This window comes from Rhinatrema bivittatum, chromosome 8 (assembly GCF_901001135.1).
Source record: "Rhinatrema bivittatum chromosome 8, aRhiBiv1.1, whole genome shotgun sequence".
NCBI classification, from domain to species: Eukaryota; Metazoa; Chordata; class Amphibia; order Gymnophiona; family Rhinatrematidae; genus Rhinatrema; species Rhinatrema bivittatum.
Genome location: NC_042622.1, coordinates 173715902 through 173735983, shown reverse-complemented (window position 1 = coordinate 173735983; position 20082 = coordinate 173715902). Strand labels below are relative to the sequence as shown.

At 45.8% G+C, this 20082-nt stretch overlaps 1 protein-coding gene across 1 annotated transcript in view; it reads right to left on the bottom strand.

Annotated features, from left to right (window-relative positions):
• PPM1E (protein phosphatase, Mg2+/Mn2+ dependent 1E) overlaps nucleotides 1-11350 on the bottom strand; it is a 182395-nt gene extending 171045 nt beyond the window's left edge. The window contains exon 1 of the mRNA XM_029611480.1: nucleotides 11051-11350. Coding sequence (XP_029467340.1) covers nucleotides 11051-11232 — 182 coding nt within the window. The 5' untranslated portion in view covers nucleotides 11233-11350. The remainder of the gene's footprint in view (nucleotides 1-11050) is intronic.
• Between the last annotated feature and the right edge of the window lie 8732 nt (nucleotides 11351-20082).

The following is a 20082-nucleotide window of genomic DNA, read 5'->3' as shown; positions in this document are numbered from 1 at the left end:
CACACATCCCAAACCCCCCTTGTCACATGGTAAGGGCAAAGGGCCTCCAGCATCATTTTGATTACTGGCTGTCAACGACCCAGGAGATTATTCCCGGGCCACCTGCTGGACCACCAGGAACTTTGGGCGAGTCTTGGGGGGGGGGGGGTTTGGGGGTTTTTTTTGTTTTGGGTTTTTTTTTTTTAGGTACAGACTCCCTGAAATAAACACTAGGAAAATCACACGAAATTTCGTATTTTCTAGCATTTTCTTTCTTCCCAAAATGCAACAAAATTGCAACGAAATTGGAAATAGGCAATATTTGCTAAGACTGTGCATCTCTTCTTCCCGCCCCCAAGCTTGCTTGGAAGAGGAAGTGATATAAAACTGGGCAAGCGGGAAGAAGAACAAACCATGCTGCATAAAGTAGCGGCAGAAGAGCGGGCTTGAACCAAAATCAAGCACAGCCAGCGACCAGTGACAGCAGAAAAAGCAATTAGCCCCGCAGTCAATGGGATTCTTCGATCTTGGCCATGGAGGCTGGAGGAGGAGGAGGAGGAGACTACTGCAGCTGCCATTTGTGTTGGGGGATGGGACCCAAGTGAGAGCACTCGTGTGTGATTGACAGCATGTATTTTAAGAAAGAGAAAGCGTGTTTGTGCAAGTGTGATTGACAGTATGTGTCAAAGTGAGAGCATGTGTGTGATTGAGAGAAACCGGTCGGGGGGGGGTGTGTGTGTGTGTGTGTGTGTGTGTGAGGGAGGCAGAGACTGGTCAAGGAGGTGACTGGTTTGTATACGAGAGACAGAGAAAGAGACTGGTCAGGGATGTGTTTGCTGTGTGAGAGACAGAGGCTGGTCGTGGGGTGTAATGTGTGTGTGCGTCTCTATTTATATCATGGACAATTTAAAAAAAAAAAAAAAAAAAAATCAGGTCCTTTTAGAACCTTGCAATGATAGTAGCAATCATATTGTGTAACATACTGAAAATCAAAGCAGAGAGACAGGTTGGTTTGATATATTGGAGGGTTATTTTATAGATCACCGTGCCCCAAGCAACACCTCCTGCCAACGAACAGATGGCAAAATCCTGTGCCACTGCACTTACTCGGCACAGCCACAAATTCTCTTCCAGCCTAGAACTCGTGTTTTCATTTGTAATAATCACAGTATAGAAGTAGGTACAGCAATTACCATCTTTTTAGACCACAAATGATGAGTAAATGAATGAGCAATCAGCTCTGTACCCAAAACAATGAACATCTTCACAGTCACCTATTTCAAGGATACGTGTGTTCCTTTAAGGAGATTAACATTTCCCATGGAGCATCTGAATGGTAGTAGAAGGGTTGCCATGGAAAACTTGGTACATAAATCCTAGCAAACTGCTGCAGGTACCAGGCTAATGTGTAGCACACTAAAGCAATAGTAACACAGTAGATGTCGGCAGGTAAAGACCAGTTGGCTCGCCCAGTTGCCACTGCCGGCAAAGCTCTAAGGATATCGCCCAGCTGACAAGTTTGACCGCCTGCAGGAGATCGCATCTTATCCAAGTTGGCTTTATCATCTTCTCTTTTTGGTCATCTACCATTCTGGGGAGATGAACTTCTAAAGTTTCTATGCCCCCATTTTTTTTTTTAAACAAACCTCTTCTAATCCCTGTTCTTACCACTACCCTTTACTTCCATCCCAAGCACAAATTTAGTCAGTTTGTTTTTTGCCACTTCTGCTGTTGATTACTCCAGGAATCATTCATCCACCCTTCTCAGTAAAGAAGTATTTCCTCTAAACCCCCCTCCAAATTCTTATCATGACTATATTGATTTTGTTCTATGGAAAATTGCATTGCCCTTGTATTTTAATGTAGCTTGCTGAATATTTTAATGCTTTTGTGGCTCCTCCCCATCCCATCTGTCCTCCAGCAAGTACATTTTTATTTCCTTCAGCCTCTGTTTTGGGTTTGTTTTCCAGGACCTGCAACCATTCTGGTGACCCTGAACTGGCTCTATCCTGTCACCTGTATGCAAAGACCGGCAACAACAAAAAAGCTGTTTTGGGGATTTTTTTTTTTTTTTTTTTTTTTTTTTTTAATAGAGTTTAGATGAACACAAGTCTTAAAAAAAAGTTTGTCAGTGCTGTGCACAGTCATGCAGGAAGACCTGGGTCAGATTCCCCAGCCCTGCCTGGGCTGAGGATGCCACGGAGCCCCCTTGGATGGGGTAGAAAATAATCACCAATAAGCAGGACACCTACTGGCTGCCTAACAGCATAATCCTCCTGCGCTGGGGCAGGGCGGGTTAGCTACAGTCTGTGCCCCTTCAACCACAGGACTATTGCTGAGATAGCTTGGGGGGGGGGGGGGGGGGGGAACAAGCTCCCACTACAGTGGTTGTCCCTACTGACCGGCCAAATATGGCACCAAGCCTGTGCTGCGCGGGGACTCCCTGCAGCAAAGAGTGGGGCAGCAGAGACCATTAATTGCTCAAGGGTGGGTAAGAACACCAAGACAGATGCAAATGAAGGCTCAAGGAGCACAGTTCTTCCGCCAATCTGGAAGAACAAGAATCAAAAAGAAGAGGAAGCTACTGGCACAATATTAAAAAAAAAAAAAAAAAAAAAGTTCTATTTGTTCCCTACCTTAATATTACAAACGGCTGCGCTACGTTTTCTTCAATGTTAGGGAAATAAAACCCCAGGGGACTTGGCACCTTCTGAGCTGCAGAAAATCATCCACAGGACCTTTCACTCGAGGGTTGCGGCCAGTAGCTGGTCAGGTTACAGGTGCCTGCAGGACATCTGCATCCACTGCTGGTATTTCCTGCTCAGTGCTTCACATCTCCATACAAGACACACATCACACAACACAGGGGACTATGAGGAGGAAGGCCTTTACATGGGCTAATGCATCACCTTCTCTATCAATGCCGGCACCCCCCCCCCCCAATACTCCAAAGACAGGCAGTGCAAGGGGGCCCTGTACATATACACAATCCAAATCCAGTGCCTTCTGCCCTTCCACGAGCAAAACACCATCAAGAACCCTGTGCACAGCATGTAATTATGACTCAAGCTCTGGGCATGACAAATGCCAGCTCTCTCTCAGAAAGAAAAAAAAAAAACTCTGCTCAGGCAGAATATTTTGTCTTCCTTCCTTCCAAAAACAAAGAAAATATTACTTATGGATTTAATTTTGCATGTCATGCTGCCCTAAATAAATAACATTGCTCTGACTGTTTTAGTCCTGTTTCATAATCAAACAGCAAGACAGCTAAAAATAAAAAAAAATAAAAAATTACCTAGATGCCCATGCACAGGCCCATGACTATTTAAACAATTTTATATTCTGCAATATCCATATTACGTTCAGCACAGATTATATCAAACACATACGTAATAACAATACAAAACAAGCATACATAAATTTAAAGAATTAAAATCAGTAAGCTACAGTAAAAAAAAAAAAGAGAGCTTCTGCCTTCGAGGCATTTTTCTGTAAGCGCCGCTAGCAGCAGTGCCCCGTTAGGATTGCCACCTTACAGGCAGAGTGTGGCCGGCAGCATTTGGGAGCATTTAAGAATCAACGCTGGCCTGCTCCTGCTCCTTTTCTGGGGTAGGCCCGGCAGGATGCTGCTGCTTGGCACAAGCAGGACTTATGGGAAAGTGCCGTTGGCATAGAGGAGGCAGCGCCCCTCACGCCACGGCACAGCGCCCTCCCACTGCCATGGCCTAGGAGTGCCATGAAGCTAAATCCAGCCCTGCCCTGCAGACACGCTGCTAAAATTAAGTCAACATGTAGACCTTTGACGATTGTGAGAGACCACCAACAAGAGATAGAGAATTTATATTCTACGTTTACCACACACAGTCAGGCCTGCTACTACAGCAGTGCTGTGTGTCTGTTGTCCCTATCCTCTTGCTAACTGCTATCGAGAGTTACGTGATCACTGCCCCACCGTGGTACCTGAGACCCTTCATCTACAGAAGGCCACAGGGGTTTGCCATTGCATTCTGCAGCCCCCATTATCCTATTTTCCCTAGTCTGCTCCCATCCAGATAGTAGCCAGGCCTGGCCCTGTTTAGCCTCTGAGATATCTTACACATTTGACCTCTCCCAGGCCAAGGTTCTTGGGGGTGGGGAGGGTAGAAGGGAAGGGAAGTGTCATGTGGCTATAAGCACTTTAGGGCACAGGCTGAACTGCAGAGATACGCTAACATTTACGCAGCATTACTGCAACACAGCCGATGCTGAATTTTGAACGTATGGCATGGGCTTAGTATTGTACAACAATCTGAGTTCCCTAGAAAATGAAATGCACCCGTTAAGTGAATACAGCACCGTTAACAGACCATACCATCTCGACTTCTCCAAGTCTGATACTGCGGCTTCTATTGCTTCAGCTGGTAGCAAGTTTGCTCCTATGTCCTGCTAAACTGCCAGTCAAGTCGGTGGGATGATGTTGTCATGGCCCTGGATTTTAGCTGTGCACAAAATGGAGTTGGTGGTGTTCATCCATTTTAAAATTTGCTGGCGTTTGGAACACAGGAACTGGCATCCCATTGCGGGCTGCACCTCCACTGACAGGAGATACAATTATCCAGTTCTAAATCTCTCCACTGGGGCCGAGAGACGAGGGCAGGCTTCCCTCCGCTTTACCTATCGATCGCCAGGATCATTGAAGGACCTGAAAAAAAAAAAAAAAAGGACACCCCCCTCAACTCCATAAACTAAACCTAGAAAGGATTATATAATAATAGATTCCCATCTAACAAGAGACAGAGATGGCAGCGAAGAAAAAAGAAACCGTAACCGTCAGTTCACCGTCCACAAGCGCAGGAGATTCTGTTATCTCTGAAACCGCAGCTACTTTCTTACTTCAGGTGCTATGCTCAGGTGCGTTACACCAAGAGCTGGATTCTGAAATGAAGGAGTGAAATAAATGAATTAATTTTGATAAAGCCAGTCCCATGACTGAGCTGCTGCATTGCCAGGTAGTCAACATGCATGCCCACCACAGGTTTTACATTTGTTTTAATTAGATCTTTGCTGCTAGGCTGTAAGGGTCACCAAAATGCTTTGGGGTTTTTGGGTTGTTTTTTTTTTCACTTTTCCAAGCATTGGGCTTTATTTTGCAAAACAGGTACTCGTATCTTTTAAGGAAGGGGGTTCCTTGCCTCCTCAAGACAGAAAGAGCATCGCTGCTATCCAGATTGGGAGGACGAACCTGAGACACCCTGACTCGAGTTAAGATCTGCTGCGCACAGTGAGGACATTACCAGACTCCCCGGTAAATTCAGCTATATCGCGACCATTAGCGTACTACTCGGAGGAACGGCAGCGTTCCCGGAGACCAGTGCCGCCGCTAACCTTTAGCGAACCAGTAGAGAACATGAGACTAAAGGTAAATTGTACCACCACTACCGCATCTTCTCTTTTCTCAAAAAAAAAAAAAAAGCAATATGAGAATAAGAGACACCACGCCACTGCTGCTCTGATCACAGTGGCCATCAGCTTTCAGAAAAGAAGCAATAAAACTTTGATCCAAAAGCAAACAGCACCATGAATTAAAAAAAAATAAAAGACTGCTGAAGAAAGAAGAGAGAAACACATCAGGCTCTTTGCAGCTGCCGATCCTGTCTGATATATGATGGAGGGCAGGATATTAAATTAATGTGCAAGAGCTCAGTCAATTGCAGAATACCATGCTCTTGTCACACTGCTGGCATGCGGTCCTAGGAGGCCAGGGCGGCAGGATTTCCAGGTGATAAAATATTAACACACAAGACGTACAGCAGCCTCCGAAAGGTCAAGAGCATAGAATTCACTGGTGCCACTAGGGCATCCAGTTCTGCCTGTCAGGGTTTTTAATGTTATTTTCTTTGAAATCGGCAAAGAGCAGATTAAGCGAGTGGCATAAAGCAGCAGTGCCTTCCCCTCACTTTCCACACGCAGACATGATGGGAGCTCAGCAGGCCCAAGTTTACAGGAAAATAAACAAACAAGGAACCCGCTTAATTAACTGGGAACCAAGACGATGATTTGTGGGCCCCTATGGTCTCTCTCTTTCTTCTCTCTTGTGATGCCCCTGACCATCACCTGGGGGGGCTTCTGACGTGGCATCCGATCAATATATTTCAAAACAAAAAAAAACGTAAAGACTTTAGTGCAAGGGAAAAAAAAAATACCCAAAAAACACAAAACACAAGGTTTGCTGTGACCTGAAAGAGGCAACGTGCTCAGACTTTAGAACTAATTTAGAAAGGGCAGGCCCGGTGACAGTGCTGGGTGCTGTTACGCAAAGGGACCCTGGGTGGACTCCCCGAACAGGTTTTCTGCCCCGGGGGTGGGGGAGAAGAGGTGGTGGTGTCAATGTCATTGTTAAGGACCACACCTCATGGCCAGATTTAAAGCCCAAGATGCAGGGTTTTAGAAGAAGCTCTGCTGCATGGCTCCTGGCCTCAAGACCACTGCTGCAATGAGCAGACTAGGAACAGTACAAGGGAAAGCCTCTCTTTATGCTGTAGAAATATAGATAGCTTCTGCACCGGAGATCCCTTCTCTCTGAGGCTCCTGATATAGAACAGCAGGAGCCATCACAGCATGGGTGAGAGCAGGAATGCAGCTTTCTGACCCACTTCAGGACATCACAAGGCTGTGTTATGCACCTTCTCCTTGATCCGATCCTGCCCACACTTCCCCAAGCAGTGGAAGGTATGACTGGATATACCCTGGGAGCCAGGGAAACATAGTAATGATGGCAGATAAAGACCAAATGGTCCATCCGGTCTACTCAAGTTGCTCATGGTAGCAAGTACCGCTCCATGCAGGTTACCCCCATGCCTTTTGTTAAGGGCAGTAACAGCCGCTCCGTGCAGTTATCCTCCCCTCCCATGCATTCCGTTAAGGGCAGTAACTGCCGCTCCGTGCAGTTATCCTCCCCTCCCATGCATTCCATTAAGGGCAGTAACTGCCGCTCCGTGCACAGTTATCCTCCCCTCCCATGCATTCCATTAAGGGCAGTAACTGCCGCTCCGTGCACAGTTATCCTCCCCTCCCATGCATTCCATTAAGGGCAGTAACAGCCGCTCCGTGCAGTTATCCTCCCCTCCCATGCATTCCGTTAAGGGCAGTAACAGCCGCTCCATGCAGCTACCCTTACCTTCCATGTATTCTGTTAAGGGTAGTAGCTGCCGCTCTGTGCAGGTTACCCCTATGCATTCTGTTAAGGGCAGTAACTGCCACTCCATGCAGTTACCCTCCCCTCCCATGCATTCTGTTGGTAGTAACTGCTGCTCGCTCCATCAGGTAACCCCCATGCATTCTGTTACGGGTAATATCTATTGCTCCGTGAGGTTGCATGGTACTGCATGTGCTAGTAATACTTATTCCAGTAAGTTACAGACAAAATCACAAGTCAGCATCAACTTCCCATCCTCTCCACTCTCAAAACAAAAAATCCAACTACAATGTACAGAAATAATCAGACCTATGCAAGTTCAGCCTGAAATGCTAACCAGTAGAAACAAAACATTTTGCTTATTTAGTTAACAAAAGGGGGGGGGGGGGGGAGGACAGACACATACAACTCCTGCAGAAAGGTACTGTACGTCCTGGATCATAAAGTAACTGCAAGAACAGCACAATTAAAGTCCTGAGTAAGGTGGACAAAGCAGCACAGTAGAAAACCTGCCAAAAATATTTGTTAAAAATGGTGATTATCCTTTGAGAGATTATTTCTTTTAATGTAACTCTCCCCCTTATGTGAGCAAGTTTCAATTCTCTTATGAATATTTCAGGATAAGCCTCTGTGGCAGTAGCCAGCTTTGGTTACATACTGAAGAAGACAGCAGAAAATCACCAGTTACCTGCAGCAGCTGCTGGTGCTGTGCTAGGACCGTGACCATTGCACAGGGAAAAAAAAAAAAAAATTAAACTGAGAAAATGTTTTCAGTGTTCCACCTTTGCTTTGGCGGGAGTAAGCACAGGGCATTTTGTGTAGCTCACGAACAGAAAATGGATTTCTCAGACAGTGGGGGGTTTTTTTTTTGGCATGATTGTTAACAGTTCCAGAAGAGTCTCCCTGCTCCTTACTGCCATACACCGGCCTCCTGGGCCATGCAACAACCAAATATTTAGAGAGCTAGAGAGACAGCCAGAGATAGTCAAGCACTCAGCATTTCTTCTCAAGCTGCAATTAAATTAAAGGATATTCAGGTAATCTGGGAGGGAGACACTAAGCGCTGGCGCAGGAAGGTTTACTTCTGTGCATATATGTCCGCACACATCTGATGATCAGAGTAGAAGCAACAATCCAGAAAACAGACGCCTCTGCTATCTAGACAGGTGCATGGGATCCCATGGTAGGTGATTAATGAGAGGATTTCTAAAATCTAGCAAAAGGTCTATTTTACAACAGAGAGAACATGAAAGAAAAACCTCTGAACAGGACATGTTACAAAGGGGCTCTCAGCCAGAAATATCAGAAGTGACAAAGAAATTCTAAGGCATGCATTTATTTTAATATTCAAATCCAAATATTAAAAGTATATGCATGCCATAGATTTTCTCTGTCACTTCTGATATTCCTAGTCTGGAAAGGCAACTAATCTAATCCAATTACTCGCTTTTCCAAACCCACGTGCAAGGTAAATTACATTTCAAGTCCAGTAGGTATTTCCCTATTCCTAGGGGGCTTACAATCTAAAGGTCTGATTTATTAAGACTTTTCTCCCATTCTGTGCCTATTGGGGGAGGGGAAAAAAAAAAAAAGGATGAAGTGACATGCTCAAGGTCACAAGGAGCACTAGCAGGATTTGAACCCTGGTTTCCCTCCTTCTCAGCCTGCTGCTCTAACCACTAGGCTACAGAATAAATGGGAGGCCAAGGCATTGCTATACACTTCTGAAACAAATATCCCCTCAGTCAAACAAAAAAACCTGATATATAAAATAATCTCCCTATAAAAATGATTTTATTTTGGGGCACATATCAGCCCCATCTAAAAATAAGGCACACAGCAGTATGCTGCATATTACCCACAGGTACAGCACCATGTCTAAACTCCTAATCTCCTCTTCAAGCAACAATAAAATTAATTGCTCTTTTCATGTAAAGTGTGCTTTCATCTCTCTGTATAGTTTGTAAATAGACGTATGTGACCAGTTTCTCTCTGAACACAAATGGGCTGAGAACGTTTTCTCCTACTCTTTGATTATGTGAGAAAACATGCAGCAAGAGCAACTATCTGGGATCTGATTTATGGATGTATCCACAGTCGCTGGGTTGGATATTTAATGTAAAAAGTTCTCTCTGCACGCTGCAAGGGTTCACTTACTGACTATGATCTTTCAGCAGTAACAGGAAAGAGCCAGTCAGTGCTTTTTTGTCACATACCATGTGTCACAGTGAGCTGAAAGGTAAATTTTCTGATTTTATAAATCAATAAAATGTATTTGTAAACCTTGTTTCCTTTCAAAAATAATACCGTAATCCATCTAAACTGAAAGGCTGCTTTTAAAATCTGGAGGGCAAGATTCAGGTACAGAGAACTGCATCCTTCCTGCTTTTTGCTTAATTGGAGAGGGGGATGTAATTTTGTATAATCTCCTTTAATCTCCATAACTCTTATGTTTTTGTCTGCAACTCCTTGCAGCTTTGTGGCACAGATAGTGCCTTTCTACTATGTGGAAAGACAAGCTTTCCTCAGTCTACCTTAGGGCCTCCCAAAACTGTGCTGCTAACCCACAGCCACTCAGGTTTTCAAGATATCCACAGCGAATATGCATGAGATATACATATGTTGGAACTGCAGTATATACACAAGTGTGTCTCATGCATATTCGCTGTGCATATCCTGAAAACCTGAGTGGCTCTAGGGTCACCCATCACAAGGTCAGGCTTGGGAAGCCCCTGGTCTAGGCTTCTGCACGTCACATACCATAACAGCCAGGATACACAGAAAGCGGCAGCTTTGATGTGGCAGAGCTGGGAATCCCTCTTCTTAAAAGGATAAGTCTGCTAAGCTCATTTGTGAGCAAAGGCTGCTTTCTGTGACCTATAGTGCCTAACAGAAAGGCAGAAGTGCTCTATTATGTTTATCAAAAGCAATCAACACCCCCACCCCATTTCAACTGGATCTCACTACTGCCTTACATTAAGGAGGTTAAAAGTCAGCAAGCTGTCATCACAAGGAATTGGCTCTATTAAAGCATTATGCAGAAATCACCTAGCATTTATTGTCATTACAAGCCTTAGCCCTAATAGGTCAGCAATGCTTCCCAGCTTTTTATTCCACATATTTCATACTCACTTTTTTAAATTGTAGATATAAAGATGCAGAATTCTACCATGCACCCACTTTCTACTCCCTCACCGCCCCCCATAAACTAGGAAAGGGGAAGATCTTTCTAAACATTGTATTTTTCGTTGCCTGGGAAAGGATTTGCCCGCTCATAGATGACGAATGACTTTCCAGAGGCAAGAACTACAGAGGAAGGGAGGAGGAGGTGGGGAAGCTTTGACAGCCTTGTCCGTTCTGACCCTGGTCCGTCTCCTCCTGCTGTCAGATATGTAGATGCCCGACCGCATCTTCTGCCTGTTCCCTTCCGTTTCGTTTTACTATGCAGTGGAGTAACACCTCTTATTATATCAGTTAAACGCCTGAAACCTCCTTTACTCTTGATTGTTTTCTCAAGCTGGCTTATGTGCTATGCTGCAAAAGGCTTTTGTTGGGGGGGGGGGGGGATCACGCTTGTTCCTATGAATGCATGCAGGCTCTGAACAGCAAATGCACGGAGCAAGAACGTTTCGGTCAGATTCATGAGTCATTAATGCTGCTAATAACCCATGTACCCTCTCCCCATCATCCCTGACCCTCGGGCTCGGTGCTCTCTCAGCCTCTGAACTTCTCGCCTACACTTCCCTCCCGCTATTTGCAAACAGCACAGGAGCACCGGGAGACTTTTGCAGGGCAATGCATCGTGGTGCAGCCTGGCTAGAAGTAGCAGAGCCACTCGTGCACCTGGCCAGGTAGCAGAGCCGAGCCAGGCCGCCTCCCCGACCCCCGGCACTTAACTATTTGTAGAGCTGCTGCAGGCACAGGTCCAGGCACTCGCCCTCCACCTCGTCCTCGGTGAGGTGCTCGGAGACGGGCCGCAGGGGCACGGGGTCCTCCTCCCCGAAGGGCCCGCGGAACTCGCCCAGGAAGAGTTCCAGGAAGCGCCGGCAGCTTTTCTCCTCGCTGGAAGAGGCGGCCATGGCTTCTCATTCCTGGAGAGAGAGAGAGAGAGAAGCAGCGGCGGCGGCGGCGACGACGGAAGGGAGCCGGGGCGCGCGGCACACTTCAGCGGGGGAGAGAGGGGCGGGCGCAGCGCGTGCATGCGGGCGCGCAGCGTAGGAGGGAGGGGGCGGGCACAGGGTGGGCGGGTAGGTGCGCGGCATAGGGCTCGTGCGCTTCACTCTGCCTCTTGGGGGCAGGGGGCGTGGCTTCCCCATCTCGGCCTGAGGACCACTGAGCTGAGGGGTGGCCCTTCGGGATAGTACGCGGCGAGCATACAGGAGACAATTTTGCATACGCTCCCTCACCAAGGTATGCACATCGTTCTCATGCGCATTCCTACACCGGTGGCGGAGTCTCGGGGACAGATAACTGCAAGGTTTCCTTTTCCTCGCCGAGGGGCGGTGTTTCACGTTGCACCAGATGTGTTTGTGCAGGTGCACAGAGGGTCTCTGGGCTCATCAGGTGCAGAATGATAGGCTTCCAGGTCCATGACGGTACCAGCACATTATCTGTCTTTGAACTTATATATCTCCTATTTTTAGCCCAAAAGGGTTATGCAAAGCATCTTACTGCAAATTAATAAACCAATTCATAAATATAAAACAACTTTAATGTAACACCTTCTAATAAACCTTCATGACACTAATGTGTCTTACGATATCATATCGTTTAGGGAAGAGACTCTGGATCTACTGTTATTAACACTAACAACCATTTGCTGCCCTAGATCCTATCAGGTGAATTTTTAAAGGAGTTATGTGTGTAAATATAACACTATAGAACCAATTTTCCAATGCCATTTACCCACGTAAGTGCATTTACACGTGTGAAACCCAGTTTTAAGCATGTAAATGCTTTTGAAAATCAAGCCCCAATGGCAAAAGGCGCTCAGAATTGTAAAAATAATATTGAAACCAACTTGATTAATAGTGCAATGTATAAAAAGGGCCTGGCCTAGAAGCTTGGCCCGGACCTGGCACAGCATTTGTGACCATTTGGATCACATCTTTTCTGCAAGCTGGGCCCCACAATTTTTTTTAGGGGAGAGACTCTATTTGAACAAAACAGTTTGGAGCATTTTCCACTTTCTTTGTCTTGAATGTTTCTGTACGCCAGTGCATTCCAGTGAGAGTTTAGGACAGCTCACACTTCCTGTCCAGAAATATCTTCAGGAACATGCAGCTGGCACATATGAGCCCAGTGCTCACTGCAGCCAATGTAATAAGGTGCATTAACTTTAGCCCAGGTTAAGATATTCGTTAAGATATTGTGCTTTTACACAATATCTTAACAAAGGTGTTTATGTTTTTTATGCAAAAAACTGCGCTAATACAGGGATCAAAACCAGCACTCAAGATTAGTGTGGGTGCATCAATTCCCATGTTAATGATGATATTAGCTATTCCCCAGCAATGCAAGGAGGCACATTAAAGGGCAGACTGCTTAAGGCATATTTTATTCTATTGCTAGTGTCAAACTCCTTCTGTCACACTGGGCACTGGAAATGTGTGCTTACTCCACCTCAGACCCAGAAGTTAAATTTCCAGCGTTGTGCCAGCCTAAGGAGTGAAGAATGATGGGGGGGGGGGCACTGATGGTGGCAATGTCAGCAGTGGAAAGGCTGGTGGGGTTTCCTAGGTCCCACCGGTGGAAGAGAAAAAATGGAGCAGTGGCAGTAAACCCCCCCCCCCCCGCAAAATATTACCATGTTTGAACCTACACCTTATTAATATTGCCCTCACATAATTATAATACAGTGATACTCAGTTCAAGGCTGTTTAGGTCTAAACTTTTTAAAACAATAGGAAAGCTATAACTTCAGTTCTAAGGATGAAAGAATTAAAGCATGCTGGTTCTTTGTCTACAACCACTACTATCATCCCTTCCTTTCTGAGCATGCACCCAAAATGCTCATCCTCTCTTTTATCACCTCCTGCATAGACTACCGCAACTTGCTTTTTGCAGGCCTCCTGCTGAACCATCTTTCTCCACTGTTGTCTATTCAAAATTTGGTTGCACGACTTCACTTTGTTCAGTGCTGCTATGATCATGCAATTCCTTTTCTTAAGTTGCTACATTTGTTCCCTGTCTGCTTCTGCATACAGTTCAAGCTTCTCTCACTTGCCTATAAATGCGTTTGCTCTGCAACTCCTCATTACCTATCTTCTCTTCTTTCTCCCCAAACCCTTTCTCATGACCTCCGTTCTTCGAGCAGGTCGCTCTTATCTGTGCCCTTCTCCTCCTTCGCCAGCTCCCAACACCATGCTTTCCACCTTGCCTGGAATAAAGTTTCTGAATATGTGCCGCGCTCCCTCTGGTTGTAATTAAATCCAGTTTAAAAACTCAGCTTTCTTAAGTTCAGTCTTAATTTTATTAGTAAAACAACAGCAGAGATACAACCATGAAATAGCCAAGGGTGGAGCTTTACTCTTCACCACTGTCGGCCTTAACAATAAATTTTTGTCATCTACTTTGCCATAAGTACAGAAGTCACAATGCAGATCAGTATTACAATTCTTTACCCTCCTCTTCCCCAACCCGCCCCTCCCTCCAAACCCCTCCCCAGCCACTCTTTCTCTTATCTGCGGTTCCAGCCAAGCTTTTTAATAATTCAGGAAAAATCATTAAGGATCTGACTATGAACTTTATGAAGCAGGTTTGGATAAGTTCTTGGAGGAGAAGTCCATTAACTGCTATTAATTAAGTTTACTTAGGGAATAGCCACTGCTATTAATTGCATCAGTAGCATGGGATCTTCTTAGTGTTTGGGTAATTGCCAGGTTCTTGTGGCCTACTTTGGCCTCTGTTGGAAACAGGATGCTGGGCTTGATGGACCCTTGGTCTGACCCAGCATGGCAATTTCTTAGGTGTAATATATAAGGAAGCCAGCCATCTAATAGCAGCTTCTTTCTTTTACGGTGTAAAAAAAACCTCAGCTTTTGAAAACTGCTTTTAAATACTAAGTACTTCTCTACAATAAATACACTTACCATAGACTCGTTTGTCGTGCATGTTTGTCTTGAGCAGATGGTAAGCTCCGTGGAGCAGGGATTGTTTCTGGTTTGGTGGAGGGTAAGTTGGTCCCATATCAGCAGGGATTTTGTAAGTGTCATAGTACTGAGGCAATTTTGGTCTTGATTAAAGACGATAATTCTGTGCAGAGTAAATAAGGGGTGTGAGGAAATGTTATTGATTCTTTTAGATTTGTCATCTGCTTTAGATGAAGTAAATCATGCCATTTTATTACAGAGTTGCAGGATAATGGGTATCAGGGAAAGGCACTGCAGTGGATGGCTTCATTTTTGTTATGAAAATCCTATCAGTTATTGGTTAAGGGAGATCTTTCCCCAAGACTGGATTTTGAATGTGGGGTTCCACATTCAAAATCCAGCCTCTGGGGGGCATTATCCGGTCACTAGGTCTGAAGAGATATTTGTGTGCCAACGAGAAAACAGTTTGGTGGTTTTCCTGGGTAAGGATATGGATGGAGTCCTGCAGGCAGCAGAGAGTGGCTTGCGCAGAATGCAGTAAGTTGATTTTGAGTAGTGCCAAAAACAGAGGAATTGAGAGTGGGGGTATCAAATAAAGAGAGACAGTTTTTGAGTGTTGGAGTAGGGTGAGGAGAAGGTGAGGTATCTAGGTGTATTGTTTTACTTTGATGGAAGTTGAAGCTAGGGCTCAATTTATGGGGGAATGGCCAGGAACGCAGTTCTGCCACCTCTTTTCAGGCTTGAAAGGGGCAGAGCAGTAGGGGGTGTTTTGCTCCAGCCCCTCCCCTTCAGGCAGAAGAGGGAGGGGCTGGAGCAGACAGAGCAGAGAAGAGCCACTTTGCTCTCTAATCCCAGCCTCTTCCATAAGGAACAGGAGGAGCTACTGAAGCAGATGCTTCAGAACAGACACAAAAAGGGGCGGAATTAGCACAAGTCTGAAACTCAGTGGCAGTTGTTAATGCTTCAGCGCTGGCCTTGAAAAGTACCACAGCTCACAAGTTTCAGATCCCTTTTTGGGTATTCTGTTACAACCCAGAATGGCATTGTGCCGCCTCTTCTCCAGGACACAAGGAGACAAAGAGTAGAGCCAGCAGTGTAAATCTGTTCTGACTCCCCCCCCCCAGGTAACAGACCAGAGTTAGTTGTGAAATCGTTTCCAGCTCCCTGAAGAAATGGAGCAGAGCCTGTGGTGGCAGGATCGTTTCTGGCACCCACCCCCCCCCCCCAAACCCCAGAGAAGGTAGATCAGGGAGTGCTGGAGCTGCTTACTCCACCGAGAGAGGATGGGAAAGAGCGAAGAGACAGGAAGTGAATGCCTGCTAGCCCCACTGCGTCTGCTGCTAGTGGGTGTGTTTGCATACATGTGTGGGTGTTGTGTATAGCAGAGAGCTCACACCCTCGCCCTCCCCCTCACATAGATTATACCCAGCCCCTGCTGTCTAAAACAGTTCAGATGGTATTTGGAAAGTTGAGAATGTTACACAAATTGTGCCCTCTTTTGGGTATAAAGGACTTTAAGATGGGTATTCATTTGTTGGATTATTTATTATTTTTCATTATTTAACTTATATTCTGCTATTTGGCACTTCCAAGCATTGTATCACACCTAGATCATTGCAATGGGTTGTCCGGTGGGGTTACCCCAATGCTTGCTGCATATGTAATGACCCCTTGACTACTTAACTTGCAGGGCAGTCTTGGGTCCAGCATTGACCTGGCAGGAGACCCCCTAGGGCAGACTCTGTTGGTCCTTGTGTTCTTGGTGCCTTTACCCGGGAGAAGGAGGAGGAGTTAGTGGGTGGGATTTCCCTCCCTTTGCCCTAGAAAACTAAACGAGACTGAACAGGGCTGGCAGTATGTACAAATATATACAGGTTTATTAGTCTATATCAGGGGTCAGGAACCTTTTTGGCTGAGAGAGCCATAAACGCCACATATTTTAAAATGTAATTCCATGAGAGCCATACAATATGTTTAAAACTAAATACAAGTAAATGTGTGCATTTTATGTAAGATCACACTTTTAAAGTACAATAAGTCTCTAAAAATATTACACCAGGCCTTAAGACACCAATACATCTCCTATTAGGAAAACGGACCAAGTCAGGCTGCTATAGAGTCCTACACAGAAACAACACACCAGCAGAAAACCTCACCTGAATCACGTGCTGTCCCTCACCTAACATAGAATAAAGAGACCAAAATGCATAACAAGAAGCATGCAGACAAAAACTGAATTGGAAACCGCAACAAGCCAGAGTCTCTGCATGCAGTGCAATAAAGGAAAAAAGAAACATCACACATCCTTATAAAACAAATCAAGAAATATAAAATCATCAGCAGTAAAACTGTACTAACAAAAAGAACATATTTCGAAACAGCTGATGAGTGGAATATCCAATAATTAAAAACTCATATAAAACATTTCCAGATACCAACAAAATATTTCAAAATAGCAGACACAAAGACCCAGTAATGAAAAATAATAAGGATACAAAAATTTTTTTGCTCTGCATACCTGGGAACGTTTGATATCCAGGTGTCCTGAGATTGTTCTGAATTAGCAGGAGGTGGGGTGGTTTGCTTGGAACTTTCTCCTCTCTCAGTCACATACCAGCGCTCTCTCTCACACTGGCTCTCAATGACACACCTATACACACATGCTCTCAGTACTCACATATACACATGTTTTTTCTCTCTCACTTATATAGGCTCTTAATTACACATTTACACACATGCTGTCTATCTTTTCATGCTTACACACACACACAGGCTTTCAATCACATAAATACATGCTGTCTTTTTCTCTCACACACAGACTCTCATTCACATGCTTACAAACATGTCCTCTCTTTCTCTCATTTACACACAGGCTCTCAATCACATACTCACATGCTCCCTCACCTAAATCAGCTCTCAATCACACACAGACACACATGGTCTCTCTCTCTCATTTAAACACAGGCTCTCAATCACATACTTACATGCTCCATCACCTAAACCAGCTCTCAATCACACACAGACACACATGATCTCTCTCTTACTTATACACACAGGCTCTTAATCATACATACACATGATTTCTCTCACTTACAAAGGATCTCAATCATACACACATACTCTTTCACACAAATAGGTTTTCAATCACAAACTTACACATACAGGTTCCCAATGGTAAACTTACATTCATGCTCTCTCTCACACAGGCAGGCTCTCAATCACAGACATACTCTCTTTCACAAATGCAGGCTCTCAATCATTCACATACATGCAAGCTCTCACACACACAGGATCTCAAAACACATGCTTGCTCGCTCATTCACTCTCTCTCCCCCCCACCCCCACTCCGGGAACTCGCGGCAGCAGCAGCCTCCTCCCAACGCTAACCTCCTTCATTTTCAGCCCTCGCGGAGGCGGAGTCCCATCGGCCGTGGTTGAAGGTCTTCATTTTCTTCCGAGCCGCGCTGCAGTCTTCTTTTCGTCGGACGCTAGCATGACCTCTTCTTGCCGCGCACGCACCCGATGCTCACCACTTCCTCTTCCGGGCCATGGGGGGGGGGGGGGCGGGAAGAAGAGACCACACTAGCGTGCAGTCTCCGAGCCGCGCTGCAGTCTTCTTTTCGTCGGACACTAGCGTGGCCTCTTCTTCCCGCGCACGCACCCAATGCTCACCACTTCCTCTTCCGGGCCGCGAGGGGGGGGGGGGGGGGCGGGAAGAAGAGAGCACGCCGGTGCCGCTGACTCCAGCTGTCCTGCCGCGTTCCGCCCGGGCTGACAGCATTTTAAGCCCGGGCGGAGGAGGACCGGGGAGCAGCTGGGTCAGCGGGGGACTGGAAAGTGTGGCGACACTTGTCTGCGAGCCAGATGCAGCCCTCAAAAGAGCCATACCTGGCTCGCGAGCCATGGGTTCCCAACTCCTGGTCTATATGATTATATGCATTTCTACATGACTGTACATCGCTTACAGCACATTAAACAGCACAATTATCTATTTGTGGTTATTAATGTCAGCCTACACAACTGTATACAGTACATTTCTACAAGACAGCAAAAATATTTAACTATTTGGAATTGTTGGTCCCCACAACATATCACCATACAGAACAGGAGGACCTCTCCTTACCTGTGTGAAAAGATGCAACAGGGCCAGTGGGGGTCATGGTGGGGGTAGGGATGTTCATTGTGTCTAAAATGCTGCTGTCTCCTCTGTTCCACTTCACTGACAGGTCAATGCCCTCCTGGGGAACCTGACTGCCCCCTGGGGGATCCACCTCACTCCTGGGGCCCATGCCCTCCTTCCACTTTGCCAGTAAGCACCACAAGTTGTCTATATTTCAGTGATTCAGACCCTTAAGCAATCTTAGCTTTCAGTGATTCCAGCTTAGCTAAACTCACTGTTACTCAGCCTGGAGGAACACCTGCTCTCAGGCAAAGGGCCAAGACCAAATCAGGATTACAGAAAAAGCATAAGCATGAGCTCTTTTATCCTGCTTGGCTTTTCTTCTCTGCTGTAAGACCCAGGTACCCAAGGCGCCTGACTTTTAACAGTCAGGGTGAGAATCTGTTTGTTAGGACTGTTTTTCTGTACATTCTTCTCACAAATCCCACTTTCAGTTGGATTTCTGCAATTTAAGATTTTTTTTTTCAGTCAGATCTTCTTTATAAAGTGAAGTTTCACTATAAATTATCAGCAGCAGTCGAGAGGCCATCACGTGCAAATCCGCTACCAGAGTCTCTGACTCATCTATTCAATAGTCATTTAAGCACCTTCACAGTAAGGGGTCTGACAACCTTTTCAGTCTTGCTCTGGCTTTCCTGGGCTGGCGTTACACTGCCCTTTTTTTCTGCTGCAGTCCACTTAAATGGCATTATGCTCTTCCTACTCCCACCCTGGGAGGGGGCTTTCACATAAATTGCAAGTTATTCAAAATGTTGCAGCAAGAATAGTGTTTGAAATGCCCTAGAAGAACTCCAGTTGAAATAATGATGAGTACGTTGCATTGTTTGTCTATACAAGCATGAGCAAAATTTAAGATACTCACAAAGGCCCTGATTTTCAAAAGCTTGACAGTGAGCTCCCCAACCAAAGAGACTCGCATCCGTTGTCAGTACTAGCCAGTCCAGTGGGGATAGGGAAACTCCCTTCCGTACATGATCCACCTGCAGCTACCACTGTAGTTGGGAGGAAACCTCCATCGGCAGGTGGAGCCAAATCGAATAGTACTGAGACTGCAGATTCTAACAAGATAGCAGGGAGCGCTGAAGAGGATGCATATGCTCCCTTGCCCCTGGTACCACTTCTAGGTTTGCTGCCATTAAGCTATGAACCTGCAAGTAAGACTATATGGTCGGGCGCAGTGTTCAACAACAAACAGATATGGGCTAGCAACTTCTGAATTCATGCTTCCAGCAGGAACACCTTGCCCTGCTTTGTGTCAAACCGAACTCCCAGTATTCCAGTGACTGAGTAGGCTGAAGGCTGCTCTTGGCTAGGTTCACCACCCAGCCGAGCTCCCACAACAGGGAAATCATCTTGAGTCACCAAGTGGCTCTCTTCCAGCGACCTGGCACGAATCAGCCAATTGTCCAGATATGGGTATACTAGGATTCCACTTTTCTCAGCTCTGCTGCAACTATGACCGTTACCTTGGGAAAGGTTCTGGGAATGGTGGCCAGACCAAAGGGCAGCACCCGAAACTGAAAGTGGCGCCACGGAACTGCGAACTGCAGGAAGCGTTGATGTTCTAGTCGGATGGGAATGTGGAGATACTCCTTGGACAGATCCAGAGAGGTCAGAAATTTCCCCCACTGCACAGCCATTATCACTGAGCGCAATGT